General features: G+C 37.7%; 2 protein-coding genes across 4 annotated transcripts in view; one reads left to right on the forward strand and one right to left on the reverse strand.

Annotated features, from left to right (window-relative positions):
* Positions 1 to 500: 500 nt before the first annotated feature.
* On the reverse strand, positions 501 to 25,235 carry NPAT (nuclear protein, coactivator of histone transcription). 3 transcript variants are annotated; one of them, XM_070749738.1, is made up of 18 exons: positions 24,591 to 25,235; positions 21,782 to 21,900; positions 19,654 to 19,714; positions 19,055 to 19,127; positions 17,873 to 17,913; positions 16,536 to 16,766; positions 15,527 to 15,608; positions 15,008 to 15,149; positions 12,927 to 13,018; positions 12,751 to 12,838; positions 12,380 to 12,476; positions 11,725 to 11,850; positions 9,207 to 10,808; positions 7,186 to 7,301; positions 6,985 to 7,090; positions 5,922 to 5,967; positions 3,819 to 4,905; positions 501 to 2,165 (listed from the first exon to the last, which is right to left on the reverse strand). In XM_070749738.1, the coding sequence occupies exons 1-18, from the start codon at positions 24,625 to 24,627 to the stop codon at positions 2,088 to 2,090; spliced, it is 4,224 nt and encodes a 1,407-aa protein (XP_070605839.1). In that variant the 5' UTR covers positions 24,628 to 25,235; the 3' UTR covers positions 501 to 2,087. The 3 variants fall into 3 exon arrangements, with proteins under 3 accessions (XP_070605839.1, XP_070605838.1, XP_070605837.1); XM_070749737.1 differs by having other exon boundaries at positions 501 to 2,162; positions 12,380 to 12,479; positions 24,591 to 24,884; XM_070749736.1 differs by having other exon boundaries at positions 12,380 to 12,479; positions 24,591 to 24,884.
* ATM (ATM serine/threonine kinase) overlaps positions 25,046 to 25,799 on the forward strand; it is an 85,682-nt gene continuing 84,928 nt past the window's right edge. Inside the window, exon 1 of the mRNA XM_070749734.1 lies at positions 25,046 to 25,122. The gene's annotated coding sequence lies outside the window, so the exon portion shown is untranslated. The remainder of the gene's footprint in view (positions 25,123 to 25,799) is intronic.

Raw genomic sequence — 25,799 nt, forward strand, 5'->3', positions numbered from 1 at the left:
CCCCACCCCTTCCCTGGGGTCGAGGCTGATGCCATATCTGAAACCCGGCTGGGCATAATTCCGAGAGAGGAACTCCTCCCTTGGGGTCCAGCCAGGTTTCAGTCACACATGCCAGATCGGCCTCCTCATCCAAGATTAAATCCTGGATGAGGAGAGCTTTGTTTACTACCAATCTGGCATTGAGCAGCAGCAGCTTGAGCCCAGGGCCTGGATTACACTCGTCACCAGTACCCCGGGATGAGCTTACGAGACCGGAACAGTGGATCGCTTTTAAGCAGCGATCCCTTCTTCCTCCAGAACGGCTAATCCCGTGACTCCCACCATATCTACCTCTCCCCAGCAAGACCGGAATATTCCGGCCCTCTGCCACCCCAGAGATAGGTGCCCCTCTCCCTCCTGTGCTTCCATCGCTAGGTAGGCTAAGTTCAACATTCACACTATTCTCATTATTCATATACCTGTCATTCCAGGTTGAAGATGACCTGCTGTCCACTCTGAGATATAAAATAAGGTCTTTTTATTGCTAAAACCTCTTGAAAAATACTTTAATGTGTGGAACTACACAGATTTAATTGTTAAACAGCTGTAATGCTTTTTTGAATTCTTGGTAGAGTCACTTTTAAATATCTGGTAGTTGATTATAAATATCCAACCTAAAGCAAAGTGAACCTGACCTATATTTACAAATATCCGTGTTAATTTTAACTGAATGCAAAGTTATTACTTCTGTTACCCTCTTCATACATTCAAGGCTAAAAAAGAGAGAGCCTTGTATTTATGTACCTGACTATTTACAACCAGGGAAATGAGAATTTTACATCACATGAGAGAGTTACTGAGTAGAAAGAGAGTTACTGCAACGACAAAGGTGGAGTGTGCACCAAGAACTATGCTATTTGAGCAGTTATACAGTAGTCCCTCGCTATACCGCGCTTCACCTACTGCGGCTTCACTTCATTGCGGGTTTCTGAGGAAGCCGATCGGCAGATTTAAACAGCCCGCCGAACTCGATCGGCAGGTTTTTTAAAAAAAAAAAAATCTAAAATTGTAAATACTGTATTTAAATACTGTATCTAAAATAAATACTGTGTGGGAAGGGTTTATAAACACTTAAAACAATGAAAACTTACCAAACAATTACAATATAAATACTTAAATAAGTACTATCAGTCGATAAATTCCCCATCGCGGATTTCACCTATTGCGGCCAGGTCTGGAACGTAACACCAGCGATAGGTGAGGGACTACTGTACTTTTTTCCACTCATGCTGTTTTAATTGTGTGAGATACCCACTACTGCAAATGATATCACACATCCTCAGGATATATATTTAAATTTTCACTTGCTTAAACAAGTTAAGCAAGGGTTTATCAAAATTAAATCTGTATCCCTAAAGGCAAATCTCACATCCCTAAGTAAATTCTATTACGTAAAGAGAAGTCTATTAAGATAGATCTAGGTATAGTAAGAGAGTTGAAAAATATTTATTCTGATAGATTACAGCTAAAGGAAAAAACAGAAAAGGAAATAGGAAAGTTCTCAATACAAAATCAGCTGAGGTTTTCTGCTACAGACCAAGCATTACAAGGCTATACTCACGGATAAGCCCGCTATGGGTAAGCTGTACCCAATTTTTGAGGGGGTGCTTTTTTGGTCCATACAGTAAATCCTCAGATTATCTGCAAGTATATACAGTTAAGCCTATTCATCCAAATCCAACTATATGAAGTTTGCTTTGATTGAACCACGGGGTCCAATCCTAGGCACACAATAAAAACAGTCCACAATTCAGTGGTCTTGGTTCAGGTGTCTGACACCACAAAACCCTGCTAAAACATAGTCAACACCTGGTGTTAATAAAAGTATAATTTTTTTCTTTTACAACTTGAAAATATGTACAATAATTACATGATAAAAAACCTACAAATTTAACATAGGACCTTTAAAGGCTCGCTTAGAAAATTCATCCTTTAGATCCAGGATGATTTTCGTTTCAGAAGTTGAATTTTGATGGATTATGCAATATCGCCCTAATTTATTCTCCTCTTCATCCTGCTGAACATCTGTGCTTGAATACAGCTGGAATTTATTCATCATAATGCAATGACAATAAAAATTTATCCACATCCATTTCTGCAGGAAAGGCAATTGGTAATTTCTTCTGCTGAAAAAGAAAATATTTTTATATAAAAATATTTATGGCTAGACTCTCCATAGAACAGATCATTTAAGCTCCCATCTTCAACAATGCCCATGTTCAAAAGCATCAAACATTTTTCTTCTGATAGTAAGACTGCCTCATGCCCCATTTTTTTTTACTTCTGTACGATTTATACCAGGTAGCACAAGAAACTATTTTTCATAGGAGCTCACAGCAGGATTCCTTATGCATTCTAAATGATAGCTGAGATTTAAGATTTTAAGAATTAAGCTTCAGCCTTAAGCACTACTGCAGGTATCATAAGCATTAATCCAGTTTAGTTAACATGTTTCATACCAAGTGGTGATGATATATTATTGCTATAAGTAAACACTTACTCTATAAAAATTATTGATATTTTCTATTTTTATTCTAAAAAGGAGTCATTTTTAGTCCTTAGTCAAATCCTTATTTTGAATATAGCCTATCTTAATTGATAGAAAAAGTAACTAAGAGGAGGATTTTATTCCCAAAGTATATGAATATAAGTAGGAATTATAGGGAAAACGTTTCTTGTACATACGTAGAATAAACTGGGATGTTTCCTATAATTGGCTATTGTGTTTGGGCCTGAGCCAGCTGTTGCCCCCACATATGTGAGAGATGCATCACAAAGTGATTGCGAAAGCCTGGCTGACAGCCAGGAAAACGTGGCAGACAGCCCAGAGGATGAGGCAGATGGTTCAGAGGAGTTGGCAGACAGACCACAGGACCTGGCAGACAGCCCAGGGGATTTAGTAAACAGCCCATCCAATAGCCTCTCCTCATTGGATTCAGGTGCTGAATAGCTAATAGACATGCGTAGCTGGAGAGCCATGCACAGGGAGGCTCAATTAAGGGACTATCACCAGTGATCATAGTAGCACCTGTGGCTGGGTGTGGTCCCCATAATGAGGGCTGGGTGTGGTCCCATGAGGGCTACAGTTATAAAAGAGAACAGAGGTAGAGGCAAACTGTGGATGTTTATGTGACTTTGTGGTTCCTGCTTTGAAGCCTCTGCACCCACCGTGCCTTTGGATTTCAACCCAGCATTTTCAGGCAAATGGGAGTTAAAAACTCTGGGACTAGCTGTTGCTCTCGTGCCTCAAAGATTCAGAGAACTCCTGAACAGTTTCTGCTCCATGCAGTTTGTCTTTGTTTGCTTTTTCCTGCACTTTGTATTTGGCTGACTGTTTGCCTCGAACTGTGTTTTACTCCTGACAATACGGACAGTTTTTGTTAACCTTTTCTGTTTGTTTAATACAAGTTTGCTGATTAGCAAAGCACGTGTGTGTTTGATCTTTTTTCCTGGACCGTTAATTATCGCCTGAGCCCAGTCAGGCAGAACAGCTATTAAGGAATTAATTGAGCCATTTTTATGCAATGGTTAAGGCATTGGGCTTAAAACTAGAAGATCAGGAATTCTAACTCTGCCTTAGCCATGAAGCGAACTGGACGACCTTAGTCCAGTCCTACTCTCTCAGCCTTAGGAAGAAAGGGCAAACCATTTCTAAAATCTTGTGAAGAAGACTATGGTTCAAAGGCACAGAAGGACAAAATTAACTGCTATTCTTCTATATGTAGTTCTCTGCCAGTATATAAATGTCATGCTTTTACATAAAAAAGACCCCTGCTTACCTTTATCTTCTTTTTCTTTATGGGTAATGCAAAATTCTGAGCATCCTTTTTATTGGGAGTCCGGGAATTCTTTTCGCAATCCACGGAGTCCTCCTGCTTTCTTTTTTTAGCTGCACTTCTTATAGACTTAAACTGTTGAGTATTGTCCTTCAGTGGAGTAGTTGTACTAGTCCTTGCAATAGCAGCGCGTGAAAGTATCATCAAAGTGTGGGCAGCCATGCTAACACTGTTTTCACTACCCGTCTCACTTGCTGGGCTACAAGCCGGCAGATCAGGAGTAGCTGGAGGAACCATGATCCTTGGTGTGGTACTATCTTCGCTATACCTTTTACAAGTTGGGGTCCTTATATCAAAGGTATCGTCTGAATGTCTATCACTAGTACCTGAAGGCGTACGGGGTAATGGCAGTTCCCCATTTTCAGGTAACTTGCTAGCAGGGCTATGCCTTTGAATATCATACAGCATTTCCACAGCTTGCTTAGTTAAAGGACCAGTCAAGCTATTGACTTGACTGGGAGACTTCGCTTGCTCTTTTTTAAACTCTTTTGAGGGTAAAACTCCTGCGTTTTTATTGTTGGCCTTTGGTTGAAGCCGCGGTTTTTTAGTTACTTCCTGAGCTGAGGAACAATTCTTTTCATGATGAAGACTTTGTTGGTTGTTGGATAAGGATGCCATCTCCGGAGTTTGTGGGGGAAGACTCCTTTCTAATTCATTCTCTTTATTCGCTGTCTGCTTTCTTAATATATCTGATGCTACGCCTGGACCCGAACCCTTTTTTTCCAGTTGGCTTTCCTTTACAGCCAAATTTTTGCTAGTTATATCTGGCTTACATAAAATTCTTGGCAGAGTTCTTTCACGTTCCCTCTTGCTAGGTTGAGTTTTTGTTGATGAAAGCACTGTATTGGAAGAGCTTTGACAGAACTTAGAATTCTCGTTCTTTTCTTTTTGTGATGCTTGGGTGGTATCAAAGCAAAGCACTCTTCTGTGACTGCCATTTTGTTTGGAACTTGGGCTTGTAGTATCAGCTGGCAGAGTTTCTATCGTCTTTTTCAAATCCCCACAAATATTCTTGTCTGAGTTTCCAGTTCTGAGAGAAAAAAAAATAGTATTTGGCAACTTTGCATGAAATTTCTATTGTAATTATTTTTGCTATCCAAAACCTCTGTTCAGTGCTTAAATTGGTTCGATCTTAATCACCTCTAATAAATAGATTTAAGGATGATATAAAACGTTAAACATTTTAAAATTATTTTACTTTATTGAAATGAAGAGAAGAATGCATAAAAAATATTTTGTTTAGTATGTCTATGGTGATTTTCAATCTCCAAGTCATAGTTATTCCAAAGGTATTTTTTTTAAAGGCAACTGAACTCTTTGAAAATATTTTTTCCTCTTTGAAAATATTTTTTTCCTCACATAGGAAGCTTCTTCAGTTCTGAAGTGAAAAGTTTTCAAAGAAAAAGAAACCAAAAGCCCAGTTGCCTTTTGAAAAACATATTTGGGTTACCGGTATTTAGTTTAAGAATATTATTTTTATTTATTTTTTCTTTTAACTTTTACCTATATGTATTTGTATCATACACACAAAACCAGTTAGAACTGTTTCCCCAGAGTATGTGACTACACTCATTGAAAATGATTAGCATGAACACTAGCCTGAAGTGATTTTTATGACTTATGCCCATTCGTTCAGGGTCTTTTCAGTTACAATGGTGCGTACAACAAACCCTTGAAATTCTGGACATTGAAGCAATCAATCATGTGACTGTGGTCTGACCACTCAAGTTTCCAGCTCACAACTGCAACATCCTGTGATCAAGATTGGCGACCTTCTTTGATTGCTTCCCATGAGAAAAATAAATGGGAAATCCCACAAGGAAATTCATCAATCGCTCTCACCCACAACAATGCTTTCCCAATTCCAAATCACTCAAATGAAGAAATACTGTATGAATTGATGTTTGTCAGTAACTCCCAAGATTACATTCTGCAATTTTGTAAACCGAAACAATGGCTGCTGATTATAATATAATTATTATTGCTGGACATTTCTCCATGTCCAGCAATAATAGAAACTAAGTAATACCACACTGCATAACTGACCTCTGAACTCGAGAACCAGGTTCTGATCCATTGAGTACTGGCTTTCCTAAATGATTAAGGCAAAATAAATAATTTTTACTAATAGCATTCAAGAAGCATTTAATTTTATACTAAGTCACAAAATAGGATGACTTTTTGAGCACAGAACCCACATTTTATTTCTCAAGAGTTTTTAAAAAATTGAACTGCTAAAAATTCACCAGGGAATAAATGAGTCTTTACAGTGTTCCTTAATGACTTCCTCCTACTCTCAAACCTGACTGCTCTGAGGTGAGAGACAAGGGCCTCTTGCAGATTTGAAGATGTGGATGAAATTGCATGGGTTTCAAATAAGCTAATGCTGAAATAAAATAAGTAGTTGGAAATATAGTTGCAAATAATGCATGTCGCATGGTATAAGTACTCTAAAAGTCAATCATATAATTCTCTCCATTTGGACAGTCATGTTTCTGTACCCAAGGAATTTCCCCAAAAGAATTGACATAGCTGGTCCATCACTGGCTGTCTTGAATGCTTTCTGGGTGCAAAAACAGGAAATACATGAAAGAGGATGAAAATAGTAACTGCATAATTGAAACGAACTTGGATCTCTTCAGGCAAGACTGCAGCTGCAAATTTGTATAACATTCAAAGCTCTTGAGAAATACAATGCTCAGTCCAGATGAACTTTTTAAGTCCAGCATTTGGTCTAGCAAAAGAAAAGCTACACCATTTATGTCTAGCTGTAAAACTACACTGAAAGTTGTTAATTTCCACATACTCAGCACATTCCTCTGCTTTCCGTAGTCAATCGTATCAATCCCAAACTGCCTTAAAACATTGATTCAGGACTCCTCTGAATCAGTTAACAGATAAACAAGATAGAACTGAGCATTAACTGAAGGCTCTTTAACCCAAACCTTCTGATATCTTATTTCACTAATTAGTAAAGAGCCTGAAAAGCATGGGAGACAAGATGGAAATTTCATAAATGGCTCAATGACTACAAATTGCTATCTGAAATCTCATCTCCAGCAAATAGTTGAACTAATACAACCTTGTGCTGCCTATGCCCTCTGCTTACCTCCTCCATTTGATTTACTTCTTGGCATCCTGTGAAATTTTGGAGGAAGAGGAAGTTTAGGAATACTTCCACTGCTCAATGAAGCATGGACCGGCATATGCAGGATCTTTAAAAAGTGAAAGGAATAGAAATCAAGTTTTCTAAAAGTTTCTTTAGCTCAAAAAAATAAAAGCAATAGTTATTTTTCAAACACAGCATTACCTGACGGGAAGGATCTGAGAGAGCGTTTCCATTTTGCCCCATTATAGATACAGGAATCATTCCTACCATTCCTTGCAATACAGGCTGTACTGGAGAAGCAATTATAATTGCAGACCCTAGAAAAGGTAACGTATCCATGTGAACTACAGTATATAATTTATATTCCTCCATCTCTTTTTCGCTCTCCAATGTAAAACTCAGTGAAAAGACTGAAGACAAATTTTGATCATTGAAACTAAGTAGGGTAAATCTAACCCAGCAACCTTAGATGCTATATCTGGATAGCTTTAAGCAGTCCAGCAAAAGGACAAGCAGCAAAAATGTAGTAGCAATTAAATAATTTCAGTTTTTATGCTACAATGGAAAGTTACAGCTCTAAAGCCGAATCAATAGCAAATTACAGCATTTCCTAAAATCTGGTTCACATAGTTTTTTCCACATGAACTAAATTTACTTCAGCTTTGTAGTCTTATAGACGTGTGACCCACACTAATGCAGTCAAGTTTTTTATTAGCAGTTGATATAAAATATGAAAAAAGGCAAAGCTGAGTTTCAACAAGATTGAAATGGAGGTGTAAATGGACATTAACAAATGAATGAGATCCCATTTGTATTGGCTCTTTGAGAAAAGCAGAGATGGTATCATTTTTATGCCTTGTGAGGTGCTAAGCTTCCTCTCCTTTTCTTCCTCTATTCCCAATCAAGTGTCTTTTAATAAATTCTGATATATAAACTAGACTGCACAAGTTTTACCTTCCCAAAGTTTCTCCAAGATCTTACATAATCATAAGTACAATTATCTATAAGAGGCATGTATAGAATTGGGCAATACAGGTATGGTTTGTTCTGTGAAATTCTACTCTAATTTGCTTGCTTTGAGATCGTCATGTCCCAAAGGGAGATTTTCTCCAAACTAATTACTTCAAAATTAGTTTTAGACAGGTAATATGGCAAATAAACTAAATGTTTTGGAATCAAACCAACTTAAAAGCACTTCTAGTTCAGATTATTTATTGGACTTCCATCTAAAAAACTACATGATCTGAAGGAGAACATTATATATTTTTCTTTAATATAGTTTCCAAATCAGTTTTGCAAATCCTCCATTTATCACTGACAGTAATGCTTAAAAGTTTGTGAACATTGTTGAATTTCTGCATAAATATGACCTAAAATGTGATCTGGTCTCCACACAAGATGAGAAAATCTCTATGGAGATTTTATCCATAAATCAGCATGTATTTTTTTCAATAAATAAATGAACAACCATGCTTTTAACTCACTAAATTGAATTCTATCTAGTTTTAGGATTTGTATGGAAATCATGTTTTAGGTCACATTTATGCAGAAATATTAAACTTCAAAGCAACTCACAAACTTTAAGCATTACTGTATACCTCAGGTATACTATACTATATATGCTTTAGTCAAAAATACTGTATAATTCACCATTTTAAACATAGAATCTACTAGTAGAATTTTTAAAAATATTGGAAGGATGCTGAAGATAACTATCAATTTGTAAACAACTGAGCATTAGTTATCAAGAAATAGTAGAAATTAAAGGATTAGGCAATTGTTAACATACTGTTATTGTACCTGATCCTATTAAATCAGGATATGACTTTCAGCTTTAGTGGCTGCAAAAAGGGGGGCGGGGAACCTTTGTGCTTGAATAGACTTCTTTTCTATGTGAGTCTTACTATGTGAACATATTAAATTTTCATGGTCAGAAAGTTAATTTACTCACCCAACTTTTATTTTTTTAATTAAAAATCAAATGGATACTGGTATCATCATGCTAAATGATACAGAATCAAGGTTCAGCAATTGCCAATAGAAGCCAATTCACTTACAGCAATTGATTGCAACTGATCTATGATTCAATCACCATCATGTAAATTTTATCCATTTTTTTTTTAGTATCAGTCGCTATAATTTTATTTGACCGTTATAAATTACCTTCAACCAAGAGCACATTGTTTTAAAGCCCAAGCAAATATTTGTCTACAAATAATTACCCTGCGAATAATTTGGAGACATTGATGGGTTCATGGCAAACAAACTGTTTGTCCTAGGAGGCGTCTGTAACTGTGGTGACATTGGAATGTGTGATGCAAGAGAAGTTGAACTGCCCGGAAACATAACTAAATTTGATGGAGTAACATTAGTACTCAATGCTGTGGGATCAGATATACAGGAGGCAATATAAACACTATTGGAGCTTCCAAAAGATGTGCTTGTGGCTGGCATCAACTGAATAAATTCTCCATCCTTGGAAATATTGCTTGTGCCAGCAACTGAAAATACTGCACAATCTTCATTTTGTATGTTGAGGGAACTCACACCAGACTCTTGAGATCTAAGAACCAAAAGATTATGTTCTACCAAAGCTGAATCTCCAGGCTTTTCAGACTCTTCAGCTGTTATAGATTTAGATGTTCTTGTCATCTTGGATGGTGATTTAGCTGGAGAGGACAATATTATAGTTGGTACATTTTCCCCTGTGATGCTGGAAACAGCATTATTTAGTTCAGTGTCTGATGAAATGAACGGATCATCGCTTATAATAATTTTTAAGGAAACAATATTAGAAGCATCTGCACCAATGCCTTGATTACTAGATGAAACACCCTCAGCAATTTTGTTTCCTGGGCTTGTTTCACCTGTTGGATCCAGAAGTGGAGAACGACATTCACTGGATGTAGTGGCATTGGCCTCAATAGCTGTTTCTGTAGGCCTGTCATTATCAGCAGTTAAAAACAAACTCTTGGCATCTGCTTTTGGAGATGATGATGATGGCTCCTGGATTTCTACCTGTGCTATTTCAGAATCCTCCAATTTCTGGTTGCCATATTTTGAGCAAGGTTCTGGGTCTATAGCTGGATCATTCAAATTAAGACTGTTGGAAGTACCAACAACTTCAAGTTGGAGCTCTACTACATTTGGATGGGATGCTTCAACCACAAGTGTTGCAGAATGTTCTGATTCCAACTTATTTGAGTCTTGAAAATTAGAAGAACTAGGACTGTTTCGGTTGCGCTGGGCAGATACAGGAAACACAGATTGATCTGTGACCTGCTGTACATTTTCAGCCATTTCTTTTGAATGGCTGCAATTCACACTAGGTTTGTTCACTGTTTCACTTTCATAAGATTTCAAGGGAGCAAGAACTTCTGCATTTGTTTTTTCAGAGAGCATATTTGGCAAAGAACAACACTCAGTTTTATCCGATAAAGCTGTTTGTGAAGTATCCAGCTGATTGTACGGCAAATCAGGTAAGTTCTGAACACCTTGACATAATCCATCCTTTTCAGTTCTATAATTCCTTGTAGCTGGTCCTTGTTTGTTGCAAGCATCTATATTGGGCTCAGTGCCAGGAAACTGATTTTGCACAGATTCCGAGGTAAATTTTGGCTCAATTCTTTGGTCAGGTGTCTCCATTTCAACTGATTCACTTTGATTTCTCACTTCAGAGCTTGAAGAAAATTCTCCAGATACTATACTTTGTATCTTTAGATGCTGTTCTAAAGTAAAATCATGTTCGCTGCAACTAGTCTTTAGGACACATGCTTCTTTTGAATGATCGTCTGTGTATGATAGACTCTCATGGGAATTATCACCTGCAATATAAAAATAAAATGAATTTAGCAAAAACCAACAAACCAAAAAAACCCCCAAAACAAACAACCCAAGTTTTTATTAATCTTCTATACAATTTTGTCAGGACAATGTTTCTTGAGTTATTTTCAGCCTTCTGACTTCTGATTTTAATGACAGCCTGAACGAGAATCTCTAAAGGATGAGATCAATAATATCAGAAGGATAAAAATATCCCTGTCTACCTTTTTCAAGGACGTACTAAATCTGCATTGCTCATTCATTGAATGCATTTGGAATGTTTTATGCAGTTCTGTTACTGCATCTTAAAAAAGAGTACAGTGGAGTTGAAGAGAAGGTCCTTTCTGCAAGGAAGTCCAAGAATTGGTAACAAATAATCACATTTACATATGCATGGATAAATATAATAATTAGATATAATGCATACAAAACTATACACATAAAACAAACAAGAACTCTCTTTTGCCTTAAGACAAATCAGAAATGGATTTCCCCCCCTTTCACTAATTATGGAAAGAGTGATATATAATCACTAAAGTCAACATTTTAGTAATGGTAGGCATTCTAAGCTGATTTATGGAGAAGAAAAAAGATATTAAACAGAAGTTGTCAGTCTGTATAAAACAATAGTTAGTTTTTTAAAAGGAAGATAGGAACTTAATTGTAACTTAAATGTCAATTCATCAACTTGCAGTCTGACCTTATATGAATTTGCAAAAAGCTAATTCCATGTATTTCAAAGGAATTACTATCCTTTGCACAATAAAGACATATTTCTGGACCCACAGATGGTATTCAATTTTGTAACAGGCATAACATTACTCCAAACATCCTTGATTGTATGTTAAGTCTTGAAATCAATAATAGTTTTATATGCCAAAAAACCCGAGATACTGGAAGTATGTTAGAAATGCTTACCGAGTTCCTTAGTGCCAATATAGCTTTCAAGTGCTTCTAGGTTTTCTTCATCCACCAACATGGAATTATCTGTCCCATTCTGTGTAGAAATACCCTGAGAAACATTTCTACAATTCTTTGTTTTACCTATTTAAAATAAGGGGGAAAAATTCCTGACTTCAACATAAGGTGGAAGAATCCAAATTAATTTCTTAAATGCATTAAGGGTTCATTTTTTTGTTATGATGACAAAACCATTCTTTAGACATTAGGCCGGGCTCAAAATGAACAATATTTGTAGATGATTCAAACCATATCCCCTAGATATGTAATTTCTAGCATCTTATGTTGGAATTCTAAAATTGTAGTCAAAACACTTCTGAAAAATGCAATGGGAAAAACTGGGAAAGTATGAGACTCTACACTGGAACTGTGAAAACCTGTCATAATCATGACAGGAAATCTATAGTATCGTTTTAATGGAAGAGTTCAATCAGACTAGTAAACTTGAGTTCTGTTAAAATATATGGCCACAAAGGGTTAATTCAGTCAAAGTGTAAGTCTTTCACATACTGTAATACTTTTCTTCTTAGTCTCACTGAATTCAATGAAGATGACTGGAAATAACCCATCATTGTAAAAACCCATGATAGTTAAAATGAAGAATAATCCATACCAAAATCAAATACATCAAAGAGTCCTTGAAATGCTGGATCTGATTCTGTTTGCTCCAGAATCTCCTGGATGGCTTCTTCTGTCATGTGAATTTCACCCTGCTAAGATGTAAAAATAATCAGATATCAGTTAAAACATTAGTTTTCTCTCTGTGAGTAAACAAAAATATCTGGAAAGCTGGTGCACAATAAGCTATCAATCAATTTTAAAGATTCACAGAAGTACTGTTCTTTGTGGGGCTATCTTAATCAGAACTGAGAAAAGGAGAAAAAGCAGGCAAACAAATGCACAACCTGTGGCTTAACAATTTATATAGCTCTTTGTGCTACTTATAAGATCCAAATACTATATGTATTAAAATCAGACACTTACCTGAAGACCAAGAAATTCATCAATTGAAGACTCTTGTATTGGTGGACCACTTTCTGCCTGTTTTGCTGTCTGAGGCATATTGCCATCGCTGAGAAAAACGTGTAAATACTTAGTAAGTTTCAGAAATAATCTAAGCATCTTGAATAGTTTTCTTTTTAAAAATTGAAATATATTACCTGCCCAAGAACTTATTAATATTTTCAGCTAGCTTCTCCTGCAGACATTTACTGCTCAGAATTTTCTCTCTGGCATTTTCAATAATCATTTGCTAGGAAATAAATTTCAAATAGCCCAATTATAAAAGAAAAATTAATCCTATTAGCATCCTAATAATCTCTCCCCTTCGGGAGATATACAGTGGTCCCTCGACTTGCGCGTTCTCGATTAGCGCGAAACGCTGCAACGCGGTTTTTCAAAAAATATTATTTAAAAAATAAAATTTTAAAAAAAATTTTAAAAAAAAATTTTTTTTTTAAAGAATTTTTAAAAAAAAAATTTTTTTTTTATTCTGTTCCCTGAATGGAGACCGCCGGCCGCTCAATCGGGCCGGCAGGGAACAGAATGGAGCCTTCCGCGGCGGGGCTGGTAAGGGGGGGAGCCGAGGGGGGAGCCGAGCCCAGCCCCGTGGCATTCGCTTTCCTCCCTGCCCCGGAAGCTCTCCGAGGTTGCGAAGGAGCCCACAATCAGTCTCGGCTGCGGGTGGGAGGAAGGCGAATCCCCCGTGGGCTCCGTTACATTTTCCGCTGCCAGCCAGGCCATGCTGGCGGCAGCGGAACAATCGCTGGGTGGAAGGCGTGCTCGGCTCTGCCGCTCCAGCCGCTTTCGGCCGAGCCTCCCCGGCCAAGCAGCCAGGGAAGTCGAGCCAGGCGTGGCGGCGGCCTGCGCCGATGTTCCCCGCTGCGACGGAAGGCAGTCGCTTGGCTAGGGAGGCTCGGCCGAAAGCGGCTGGAGCGGCAGAGCCGAGCATGCCTTCCGCCCGGGAAGTCCTGCCCCTTCATCCCCACCCCTCGCCCCTGTGGCCGGCTCATCCAGGGGGGCGTGTGTGGACTGGCAAGCGGCAAGCGGGAAGACCAAGGGGAGGTTCCTTCAGCCGCCCAACACCTGATCCGCTCCGCAGCGCGGCAGCAGCGAGGAGCCGAAGATGGGGTTTCCCCTTTGCCTTTACCCCATCTTCGGCTCCTCGCTGCTTCCGCGCTGCGGAGCAGATCAGCTGTTGGGCGGCTGAAGGAACCTCCCCTTGGTCTTCCCCGCCGCCCACACGCAAACTCCACCATCTGCGCATGTGCGGCCATGAAAAAAATGGCGCACATGCGCAGATGGTAGTTTTACTTCCGCATCCAATATAACGCGGAAATCGGTTAGCGCGGGAGGTCTTGGAACGTAACCCCCGCGCTAACCGAGAGATCACTGTACACTCCCATTTACTGTATAATTTCTTAACTAGGGCATCAAATATGACATTTGTGCAGTGGTTCCCAATGTTATTATTTTTTCTATATGCCTCTAAACAATTCCTATATGCCTCTATGCAATTCCTTAAAAAAGAAAAGACCTAAGACCATGTTAGTAGCATGCATATGATACAGGTTGTCCTCAATTTATAAAAGTTCATTTAGTGACTGTTCAAAGTTACAATGATACTGGAGAAAGTGACTTATGACAGTTTTTCACAGTTACAATCTTTTCGACATCTCCATTATTATGTGATCAAAATTCAGATGCTTGGCAATTGGTTTGTACTTATGACCACTGCAGCATCCCACAGTTACGTGATCTTCTTTTGCAATATTCTGTCAAGCAAAGTCACTGAGGCAGCCAGATTCAATTAGCAACTGTGGCAAGAAAGGTTGTAAAATGGGACAAAACTCACTTAACAAATGTCTCACTTAACAATAGAAATTTTGGGTTCAATTGTGGTTGTACATCGAGGACTACCTATACCTATACATTAATTTGGATAATGGAAGCAACCCTGTAAGCTTCCAACTGTCTTCTGCTGTAATATTCTTCCCATGCAGCTAATAAGGACTTATTCACCTTGAACCTTGCATTTACACTCTTAAGGATTAAAAATATTTGCACAAAATGCTATTAGAATCTCCAAAGAAAGGAATAGTATTTCATGCTAACATGGAAAGTTTTAAGAGAAAAATCTCTGTACACCAAGACATATATAAAACTGGGATAATCAAACCAAGAAAAGGGGGGAGGGTGAAATAGACAAATATTAAGTTTGTTTTTAAAAATTATGGCTTACGGGAAGGTCACCATCAATAAGTTCTAGTTGCTCACTTTCTTCTTGCATAGGCAAGCTGACTTTTTCTGCTGGAGAAGATTCTTGGATGCTACAATTAGACAACTGTGGTCCTGATGCGTTACTCCTTTTCTTCTGGGAGTCACTGAAATATTTTAAGTATTGGATGGGAAGAACATGTTATTAAGGCTAGATTTTCATGGCTCCTGCATTACTTTATCAATTCATGCTTCATGTTTTGTTCAATATTACATTAACATGTTCCAGAGGAATCCAATGGAATTGTAATGGAATTAGATGCATAATTTGCGGTCCAAGAGGACAATGACAGAAAGCAAAAGTGAGATGTAACGGCTTGACCCAAATTCATAAACATGTCAGCAGAAAAGAGATTAATATGAACTGGGGACCACATACTTTTTCTCTGCTTTTCATTTTTCACACCTTTCCTTATGCACAAGATCTACATTCTAAATATGCAGCATATGTTACACTATAAATACTTAAGCTGGGAACTATTACCTTTTTCTTTTTCCTGGAGACAATACACTTGTGTTAAGCTTTCTCTCTTGGAGTGCAGAAACCAGAGTGAGGGAATCACACACTTTAAAAAAAGCATTTAAGAACAAAATTATATTAAGCATTGACTTGTTTAAGGTATTTAGGGTATCAATGATGAATCGTCATTGTCAGTACTAAGAAAATGAGTATGTTACTGATTGGAAAAAACATAGCACTCCCTTTTTGAATTTAATTTGAACATGGGCTTTATAAAAACCTAAATAAGGAAACAACAATTTTGTGCTACTTGAGAATATAGCAGAATTTAATTTTCCATTGGAGAATAATAAGGATAGTGGGTGGTATTACAGGTGGAGACTTAAAGGAGTAGAGAAGGAGGAGGAGAGAACTAGAATTGTATTGTAAAGGCTAGCTGGTAAGATAGATCTAGACAAATCCAGTTGCAGAAGATTATTATCATGCTAGCATACAGGCCAGTAATTATAATGGACATTTTTTGTAGATATTGTAGATATTTTTCCTGGGGTGGTGGCAATTATCTAAAGCAAATAAGGACCCAATGCAGAAAAAGAGGAGAATGAGGTGAAGAGATAGAGATAAAACTGAGAATATAGACAGAGATCAAGTGTATCTTTTTCTGATGATCTGTCAGGGACTAAAGATGACAGCAAAGTTGAGATTTTCAGACAGACTAAAGGAAATGTTGACCCAAATTCATAAACATGTCTTTTGTTTCGTCCTTAATTTTAAAACATACTTTTTGTCTCTTCCTTAATTTTATATAGCAATGTTTAGAGTATTTAGAAAAACAAAGGAATATGTACAATAAGCTAAAATACATCTAAAATATGAATTCACAGGAAGCTCTAGTAGAATATTTTCAATAGAAATAGAGTTTTTATACTCCCTATATTTAGTGGCAGAAAAGAAATCTTATATTGTTGTGGTCACATGGCTTTGCTCAACAGTTTCCTTATAGTTTGTACAAGAAAATGTTCAGTAAACTTACTATGAATTTGGCTTTCCTGAATTTGGCCCTGGAGTGCAGAAGGAGGATTCAATCTTGGCTGAGCGAGACTTGAAGATATAACTGGTTTAAGAATAACCTGTGTGGCTGTTATTGCAGTGGAAGTTAGTTGTCCTGGCTGATAAACTGCAGGTGATGATCCTAAATTAGAAGAGGCTGACTGTTGAAGGCACTTCTGCTTTTTCATATCTGCAATTGCACTTCTAGTGCGACCTTTAAGTAAATATTAAAACAGAAACACAGAAACTTTCATTGGTAAATTTATATGACCACCCATCTTACGTATAAGCAAAATACGAAGTCTAAAAATGCATAAATCATTAAACTATTAGATGCAATTAAATTAGATATTAGAGAATTTCAGAAGCTAGCTAAGTTTTAGTCAGCTTTGGTACTGAAATAAAGGTGATTGTTTTTTGTTCCTTCAATCACAACTAATTTTGAGTCAGAAAGCATTTATTCTTCTGTTGGCAAATATAACTGGCATCAATGAATACTATGCTGTCTTGATACAGACATGTATGCTACATTCTAGGATTATTTAATCTAAAATTAATGGAAATTTACTGAATTAGTACATATGGCATTTTTCTGGATAATTTCTAGATTGGAGTCATAGGTATATCTCCTGCTCTCACACCTTCTGATTTTTTTTGTGGCAAGAAGTAGAGAAAGTATGTTTGTTTGTTTGTTTGCTTGCTTGCTTATTTATTCATTAAATCTGAATGTCAACACAATCTCCAAGGATTGTCTACCATAAACAGCAATGAAATATCTAAATATTCAATATTCAATATAAAATAAAATATCCACAGTAAGAAAATAATAATACAAATAATAGGGAGCCATAAAGATCTTTTATCATGTCTTAGACAATATCAATTATCCCCAAATCATCTTGGGAAAAGTTGTTTCAATCAACTTTTGGAAAGATATAAGAGGGAGCCTTCTTTAACTTCCAAAGGGAGGGTCTAGTTACTATTATTTGAGGGTGGGAGCATCTTCAGGCCTTAGCATTCTTCAACTCATGGATATAGAAAACTAGAAAGCTTTTTTTGGGAGAAATAGGAAAATATTGCCTAGAGATGGTTGAATAAAAGCTAGGGAAACTTGTGCTGGTAAGTAAGTGTCTAACATATGGGCCTTATATCCAATATCTATATTACATAGTCCAGTATGAAGCACCTGCTCTAGCATACTTTATTAGAACAAAGTCTCAGTGAAATAAATAAGATTGATTTCTAAGTAATTATAATTTAAATGTATGAAAGACTTTTAATAGTAAATTCAAACCACATAACATAGCTTCAAATACATACTCCGTTGATTGGCAGAAAATCCAACTGAATTCTGCATGCTCCTGCAAAAATTGAAGTTTTTGTTTGTTAAAATGCAGCATTTAAGTGTATAAACATTACATTTAGAATACTTTTTTGCCAACCACATGTAGAGAAATAATTTTTTTTAAAGTTTAAGTTGACGGTTTTCTTCTTTCTTTTATGCTACTTCAATGTCATATAACATAAGAATCGGTTCCTGGCAGTAAGTACAATCCTGTAATCTTGCACAATACTGAGATGGAAAAATGCAAAATGTAGGGCAATCTCACTTGATGTAAGATGAGACTGAAATTGTATAATACTGTACTTTAGCAACTACATGAAAATTGTAAAAAATTGAAATTTTGAGTGATTTCAGTGAAGCATATGAACTCTCATAAAGTGTGATCTTGCAAAATTTAGTACAATCATTTAAAATGTAACATTTATTTTTCAAGGGCTATAGGAGTTACGATCCTACAGGTATCAAACTATTGAGTAGTTTTAGTTTTGAATCATCATATACATATTTATCTCAGATTTTTTAAAAAAATGACAGCAGTTAAACTACTATAACTAAGACCATAATTTACTTAAATCACAATGTTGTTAATTTTAGTAGCTTTATACACCATTCTTGTTGTCAACTGAGGAGCTGGTATTCCTACTGTATATGAATATGGTGGAAACAGCAAAATAACCATCAATAAACAATATTAAAAAGATTCATATACTGAACCATTATAATCATGAATAAACATATATTCTTATACAAGTAAAATTATTCTTGAATATAGTAGCCCATTTAAAGTCCGGCTGAAATAGTTTTAATAATTTCTCTGAATCCCAATAGTGTTATTTTAGCATTTGGATATTATTTTATAAAATGATAGATTTTATAAAATATAATAGATTATGTTTTAAAAACAATTATGGTTTTTTTTCTGCTAATGAAGCCACATTTGTCAGTAGTGTTGAAGAAGGGACAATTTTGCCTGTTCCCCACCAGTGCATCCTTAATAAGAATCACACACCCTCATTCAACAACTTAGGGACGTATGGGACGTCAATGTGAAAGAAACTATAGTATCAAGGAAGCCTGTCATATGAAAATTGAATTCTCAAGAATAAGAATATAAGCAGAGTCAGATTTACAAACTATTTGCACTAAATTCAAATTACCTGATTTGAGAAAGTGTATAATCTAACTTCTTCCATAGAGATGACATAATTGCTGGAATGTCATTTGTTGTTTCTTGAAAAAAAAATTATATATAATTTTGTAAATTTTTTAAAGATATTACAAGTGGAAAATCTGTGAATCAACCGTTATCTAGAAAACTATATTTCTAATACTATATCTAATTTATTTAATATTTAATATCTGTTTATTTCAGTATTTTTCACTTAATGTGATTGCTATTGAGGCTCTTTTCCTTTCTGCTGCTTATAATTGATCAATGTTATTTAATTCTAATTATTTTTATAATTGATATGCTTTTTTCTTACTTCATAACTACAGGTAATCCTTGACTTACAACCATTCATAACTACCTTGCTTAGCAATGTAAATTCTGTTCCCAATTGTGGTTACAGGTCAAGAGCTTGTGTCTTGAAGTCATATTAAATTTATTTAAAGAGCATTATTTCAATGCTTCTTATGATTCAATAAATACCTACATTTAATTGTATAAGATCAACATTCTCTCAATTATAGTCAAAGCAAATCAATGCTAGCAATAAAATGTGACATACATCTCCCACTCTTTAATAATACCTACCTTTGGATTTCATTGCTATGTACTCATTCAATATGGTAGTTAAGTTTTTTCCAAAGAGAGACTGAGAAGAAAAAGAATAATATTAAAGTATATGAAAAAATACTGCAAAAATTTCACTTCTCCAAAGAATTTAGAAACATCAAGCACCTACCCTATCTTTATGGCAAACTGTAGTTTAAGTGGTGCCTCTTAAGTAAGGGCCTTGGCTCTCTCTGGCATGCAATGTACTGAAAAGGGGTCAGCAGAAGACGGACCACCCCACTGCTGCTTATTTCTTTGAAGAATGCCCTACTTTCTAGTCTGCTGAACTCTTCATTTGTTTGGGATAGGCTGATATCAGTTACTTGGCCTAACCTTTAACCTTGTGTGTACTGGACAGGACTTGTCATGTGTGTGAATGACTGCAGATCTATGTTTATGTTACAAAGTTCCTTCTTAACTAGACCTCTTGACTGCCGAGTCCTAAGAGCAGGCATACTTGGTGGAGGCAGGGGCTTAAGTATGGGTGCCAATGCAGGTTGGATAGGTCTGATGGCCTTGGAGAATGAAGAGTTTATTAAAGATCGAAGCCTTTATTGTCATTGTACATCATGTCTCCAAATGAAATTGGTTTGGCTTCTACTGGTGCAATCCATACAAGAATACATGGCAACATGAATAATATAAAGAATAATCCATATACAGTGATACCTTGTCTTACGAACTTAATTAGTTCCGGGAGGAGGTTCGTAAGGTGAAAAGTTCATAAGACGAAACAATGTTTCCCATAGAAATCAATGGAAAACCAATTAATTCGTGCAAGCCCAAAATTCACCCCTTTTTATTTATTTATTTAATTTATTTATTATTTAGATTTGTATGCCGCCCCTCTCCGCTGAAGCGCCCGTTTTTGCTCTGGGGGGATTTCCCTGAGGCTCCCCTCCATGGGAAACCCCACCTCTGGACTTCCACGTTTTTGCAATGCTGTAGGGGAATCCCAGGATCGCAAAAAGTCCTTGAAACCCCTCCTCCGGACTTCTGTGTTTTTGAAATGCTGCGATTTCGCTGAGGCTTCCCTCGCTGGGAAACCCCACCTCTGGACTTCCGTTACCAGCGAAGCGCCTGTTTTTGCGATCCTGGAATTCCCCTCCTGGAATTCCCCTACAGCATCGCAAAAACACGGAAGTCCGGAGGTGGGGTTTCCCATTGAGGGGAGCCTCAGGGGAATCCCACCAGCGGCGGCGGTGGGTTCGTAAGGCAAAAAAAGTTCGTAAGAAGCAAAAAAATCTCGAACCCCGCATTCGTATCTCGAAACGTTCGTATGCCGAAGGGTTCTTAAGACAAGGTATCACTGTATAAGTAGTTGGGGGAAAAACCTTAGTCATATGTTTCAAAGGAAACTTTGATGGGCAGGTATGTGTCAAGTAGTGAAATGCAGAAGATATCAACTACATGAAGCAGACCAGAAAATCAACTTCATATGAAAACTGTAACTCTTGAAAAAGTGATTGTGCTATCCTTCTCCTTACTATACTCCAATGAATCAGAATCATAAATTATTTCTAAATATTATGCGTTTCTTATGAATTAAAATGTTTCATCCCTTTGCAAGCAATGGTTCTTGCATATTTGTTACAAGGTAATTTCCTTTACTCTCTATATGTGATATGGGAGGAATCTGAGGGACAACACTTTCAGGGTTGGCCAATTCAATGGCAAGATTGTTCCTGTTTGCCAACCCCCAGCATTCATCCCTGAAATTACATCATTGACTCTTCATTGTCAAAATACTTGCTTCTCGGAACACCCAGGATCAGCATCTCCCTAGAAATTTGTACAGTTCCCACCTTGGCCATCTGCAAGTGATCCCTAAAAACTTGAGTTTTCCCCTAAGACTTGGTTTATATTGTTTGGATGTGTCCCTTTAAATTGGCAATGATATGGAACAAAGTTGCTTTGTTCGTCAGAAAAATTTTGTTTTTTTATTTCCAAGAAGTCATTTTGAATCATTCTGAAGTTAGGCAGCAAAGATATTCAATAAATTAATAAATTAGATTAAATATTATTACAGATGCTATTTAAAAATATAGTAAGATTTAAGATATTATAAAGAGAAATATATGGTACTTTAAAAAAATATGGTACTTACAAGTAAACAGGCTGGGACAAAACCTTCCCCTGTACAGTGCTCTGCATATTCTTTTAAATCTGAACTTTCCAATATAAATGCTCTGCATGTGGCTAAAAGTTTTTCTTGTTGTAAATAACCTGAAAAGAGAAGCATTTTTTCCTAATCTGTGCATCATTATCAAAATATACAGTATTTTGTACATTGTTATATTTTCTGAAGAATGTGTATCATAGTATAAATTCTAATCTCTTAAAACAATTACTTGTAGTTTTATTTTTTATCATCTTTCTGCAAAACTTTCAACTTTATGGACTGCCAACAGTGCCAAAAATACTACAAAAAGGATAGTCAAATAAAACCAAGAATGGATTTTTCATAATTTAGTCATAAGTTCAAAATTTTTGTGCTGATGATAAGACTGCCTTGATTAGACAAAATAAATAATTTATTAGATTTGTATGCTGCCCTTCTCCAAAGACTCGGGGCGTCTCACAATTTAACAGCAATACAATATAAATCAAATCTAATATGTAAAAAAATTAAAAAACTAATTTAAAATACATTGTTATAAAATTTTAACTGCTACACAATCATACTTGCAAGGAATCTCATTAGGAAATCTCCTACCTAATTTTCTTTCCTATAGGAATACGAGAACAGATCTGTGCTCAATTATACCAAAACTTTAATTATTCCACCAAGAGCCAATCTCTAAGAGGTTGCAAGCAAAATCTGTGCACCTTTGTTTTCACCCTCTGGAAAATAGGGATTTAAAGGCATACAGTTTCTAGTACAGATAGACTTCAATTTATGACCACAGTTGAACCCAAAATTTCTGTCACTAAGCGAGGCACTAGTTAACTGCCCCAAGGTGTTAAATGAATGAATCACTGTACTTGTTAAGTGAATCATACAATTATTAAGAAAATCTAGTTTCTCTATTGACTTTGCTGGTCAGAAGCCATTACAAATGGTAATCAGAGAATTGGAGGACAGTGGAACTGTCATAAATACATGCTGAATTTTGATCATGTGACCATGGGGCTGCTGCAAGGGTCATAAGTGTGAAAAATGGTCCCAAATCAGAGTTTTTAGTGGTGTTGTAACTTCAAATGGTCATTAAATGAATGGTTGTAAGTTGACAACTAATTTTATTGGATATACAGTACTGTGTAGCATATAGGCGTACACTATCTTCATAATATATTATGCAAAAATATATAATACAGTGAATGGTTACTTTTTGCCATTACTTTTCATATGTTTCTACAATTCCTATATACCAGAAGTGTTCTATATTTTTTGCCTTTAAATAGCAAAGTGCCTGGTTCAATTGCAAGTTATTAGCTCTTCAGTATTCAGAGACCTTTCACAAAAGCTTCAATAATTACAGGTAGTCCAACAATGTCTGACCACAATTGAGCCCAAAATTTCCATTGTGAAGTGAGAAATTTGTTAAGTGAGTTTTGCCCCATGACTTTTTCTTGCTACAGGTGTTAAGGGAAACACTGTGGTTGTTAAGTCAGTAAACATGTTCAGTGAATCCCATTGACTTTGCTTGTCAGAAGTCGCAAAAGGGGACCTCTGGGACCATCATAAATCTGAACCAACTGTCAAGCATCCGAATTTTCATCATGTGACCATGGGGATGCTGGAATGGTCATAAATGTGAAAAAATGCTCATAAGTTGTTTTTTCAGTGCTGTTCTAATTCTGAACAGTTGCTAAATGAACTGTTATAAGTCTAGGACTGTATGAATCAGGGTGGATTCTCATTACCACTGCTACTGGCGCGCTGCAAACAGAGTATTTTTGCTTCTGTGCATGGTCAGGAAGCAAAACATTGTGAGGGGATGTGCACGTGAGATTTCAGCAATTTTTTTGCTCCCGTGCATGCGCAGAAGCAAAAAAAATATCACCAAAATCTCTCCCGCGCGTCTGTCCCCTCATGATTTTATTTCCTGCGCATGCGCATTAGCAAAAACACATTGGGACACACACGTGTGCAAGCAAGAGACCCAAAACCACATGTGCAGTTCAACTATCACTACTAGTGCACTGTCCTTTACTGTTCCGGTAGCAACCCACTATTGGTATGTATGTATGTATGTATGTATGTATGTATGTATGTATGTATGTATGTATGTATCATGCAGCTGCTATGACCTAGAGATGGAACTCTTGCCTCACAATCAGGACGTTGTGAGTTTGATCCTAGGGAGAGGCAAATGTAGGGTCTGCTGCTTGGAAGGGGGTTGGACTAGATGACCTGCAAGGTCCCTTCCAACTCTGATAAACATGCAACACATATGTTTGTATGAAAAGGAAGAACCAACTCCTCAAACTCTGTCTGTGTGAGGCCCCAAATGATGCCAAACGGGTTTTAAGGACAGGAAGGTTTGGCAAGGAAAGCAGATCAACAGCAGCCACACGGAGGGCGGGCTCCGGAGAAGAATAAAAGCGCGAAACGTCAACGACCCTCTGAGTAAAAAGGGCCGGAGCCGCCTCGGAAAGTTTTCCCCGTCTTTCCTTCGAAGAAAACGACGGCGGGGGAGGGGAGGGGGTATCTCTCTATGACAATCATTAAGTGTTGTACCACATGATTCTTGACAAATCTATATTTTCTTTTATGTGCATTGAGAGGGTATGCACCAAAGACAAATTCCTTGTGTGTCAAATCACACTTGACCAATAAAGATTTGTCCTGAGGAACCAATAAAAGCGGGTCGACCGAATCCATCACACTTCAGATCCCGGGTGAAAGAAAAAGCGAGGAGGGCCGGAACCTTCCTTCGGGCCCCCGTCGGCTCTCTTCGCTTCGCGCTTACCTAGAACCAGACGGGCCACGTCAGACGGCAGTAACATGGTTGGTGAGGGGAAAATTCGGGACTCCCGTCTCGTTTCTCCTCACCCGCCGGCGGGGCGAGGCCGACCCTCAGCCGCTTTTTCCAGCGCGGCGATGCGGCTTTTCCCTACTTCCCCGATTTTTCTCCCTCAACTTTCGGGAAAGGCGCCCCAAAACCTCCCTCAGAGAGAGAGAGCGAGAGCGCGGAAGCCCCGACTCGCCGCCACCTATCTCGCTTCGAGGCTTCAAGAGATCCGAAGAGTGACAAAAACAAAAACGCTTTTTCCGCTTCCGGGTGGAGGACGGGCATTGGAAATGTTTCCCGCTTCTCGGCTCCCGCGGTGGCTGTTGGCTTCCAGCCTCCTTGGGACCACGTGGGCGGTGGAAGGCTTCGGGCTTCGGGGTTGCCCGAGTGCGCGCCTGAAGACACCCCCTCCCCAGAGGGAGAGAGAGAGAACGTTGGCCGGAGCCCGCCTCACGAGACAGCCCCCCTCCCCCCGGCGGGTGACATTCAGGTCCGCTCTTGGCTTTCCCGCGCGAGCATCCTTTGAGGCGTTCCCGCGTTTTTGTGTGTGGGGCTTTGCAGCCTATTCAGTTTCTCTAGTTATTTCTCTCTCTTTCTCCCTCCTCTTTCTTTCCCCTTTTCTCCCTTCCTCCCCCCATCTCCCTCTTTCTTTTCCTCTTTCTCTCTCGTTCTCTCCCTCCCTCTTTCTCTCTCCCCCCTCTCTCTTTATTTCACTCTCCCTCCTCCCCTCTCTCTTCTCCCTCTTTCTTTCCCTCTCTCTTTCTCCCTCTTTCTTTTCCTCTTTCTCCCTCCCCCTCCCTCTTTATCCCTCTTTCTTTCCTCTTTTCTCTAGCTCTCCCTCTCTTTCCTCTCCCACTTCTTTCTCTTTCTCCCTCTTTCTTTCCCCTTTTCTGTGTTGTACCACGATTCTTGACAAATGTATCTTTTTCTTTTATGTATACAGTACTGAGAGCATATGCACCAAGACAAATTCCTTGTGTGTCCAATCACACTTGGCCAATAAAGAATTCTATTCTGTCCTATTCTCTCTCCCTCCCCCTCTCTTTCTCCTTTTCCCTTTTTCTCTCTCTCCCTTTCTCTCTGTATCCAGCAAACCTGGAAATCAGGGAATTATCAGGAATTCATGAAAAAATGGAATAAATCAGGGAAAAAGAAACAAAGTGTATT

This window comes from Erythrolamprus reginae, chromosome 4 (assembly GCF_031021105.1).
Source record: "Erythrolamprus reginae isolate rEryReg1 chromosome 4, rEryReg1.hap1, whole genome shotgun sequence".
NCBI classification, from domain to species: domain Eukaryota; kingdom Metazoa; phylum Chordata; class Lepidosauria; order Squamata; family Dipsadidae; genus Erythrolamprus; species Erythrolamprus reginae.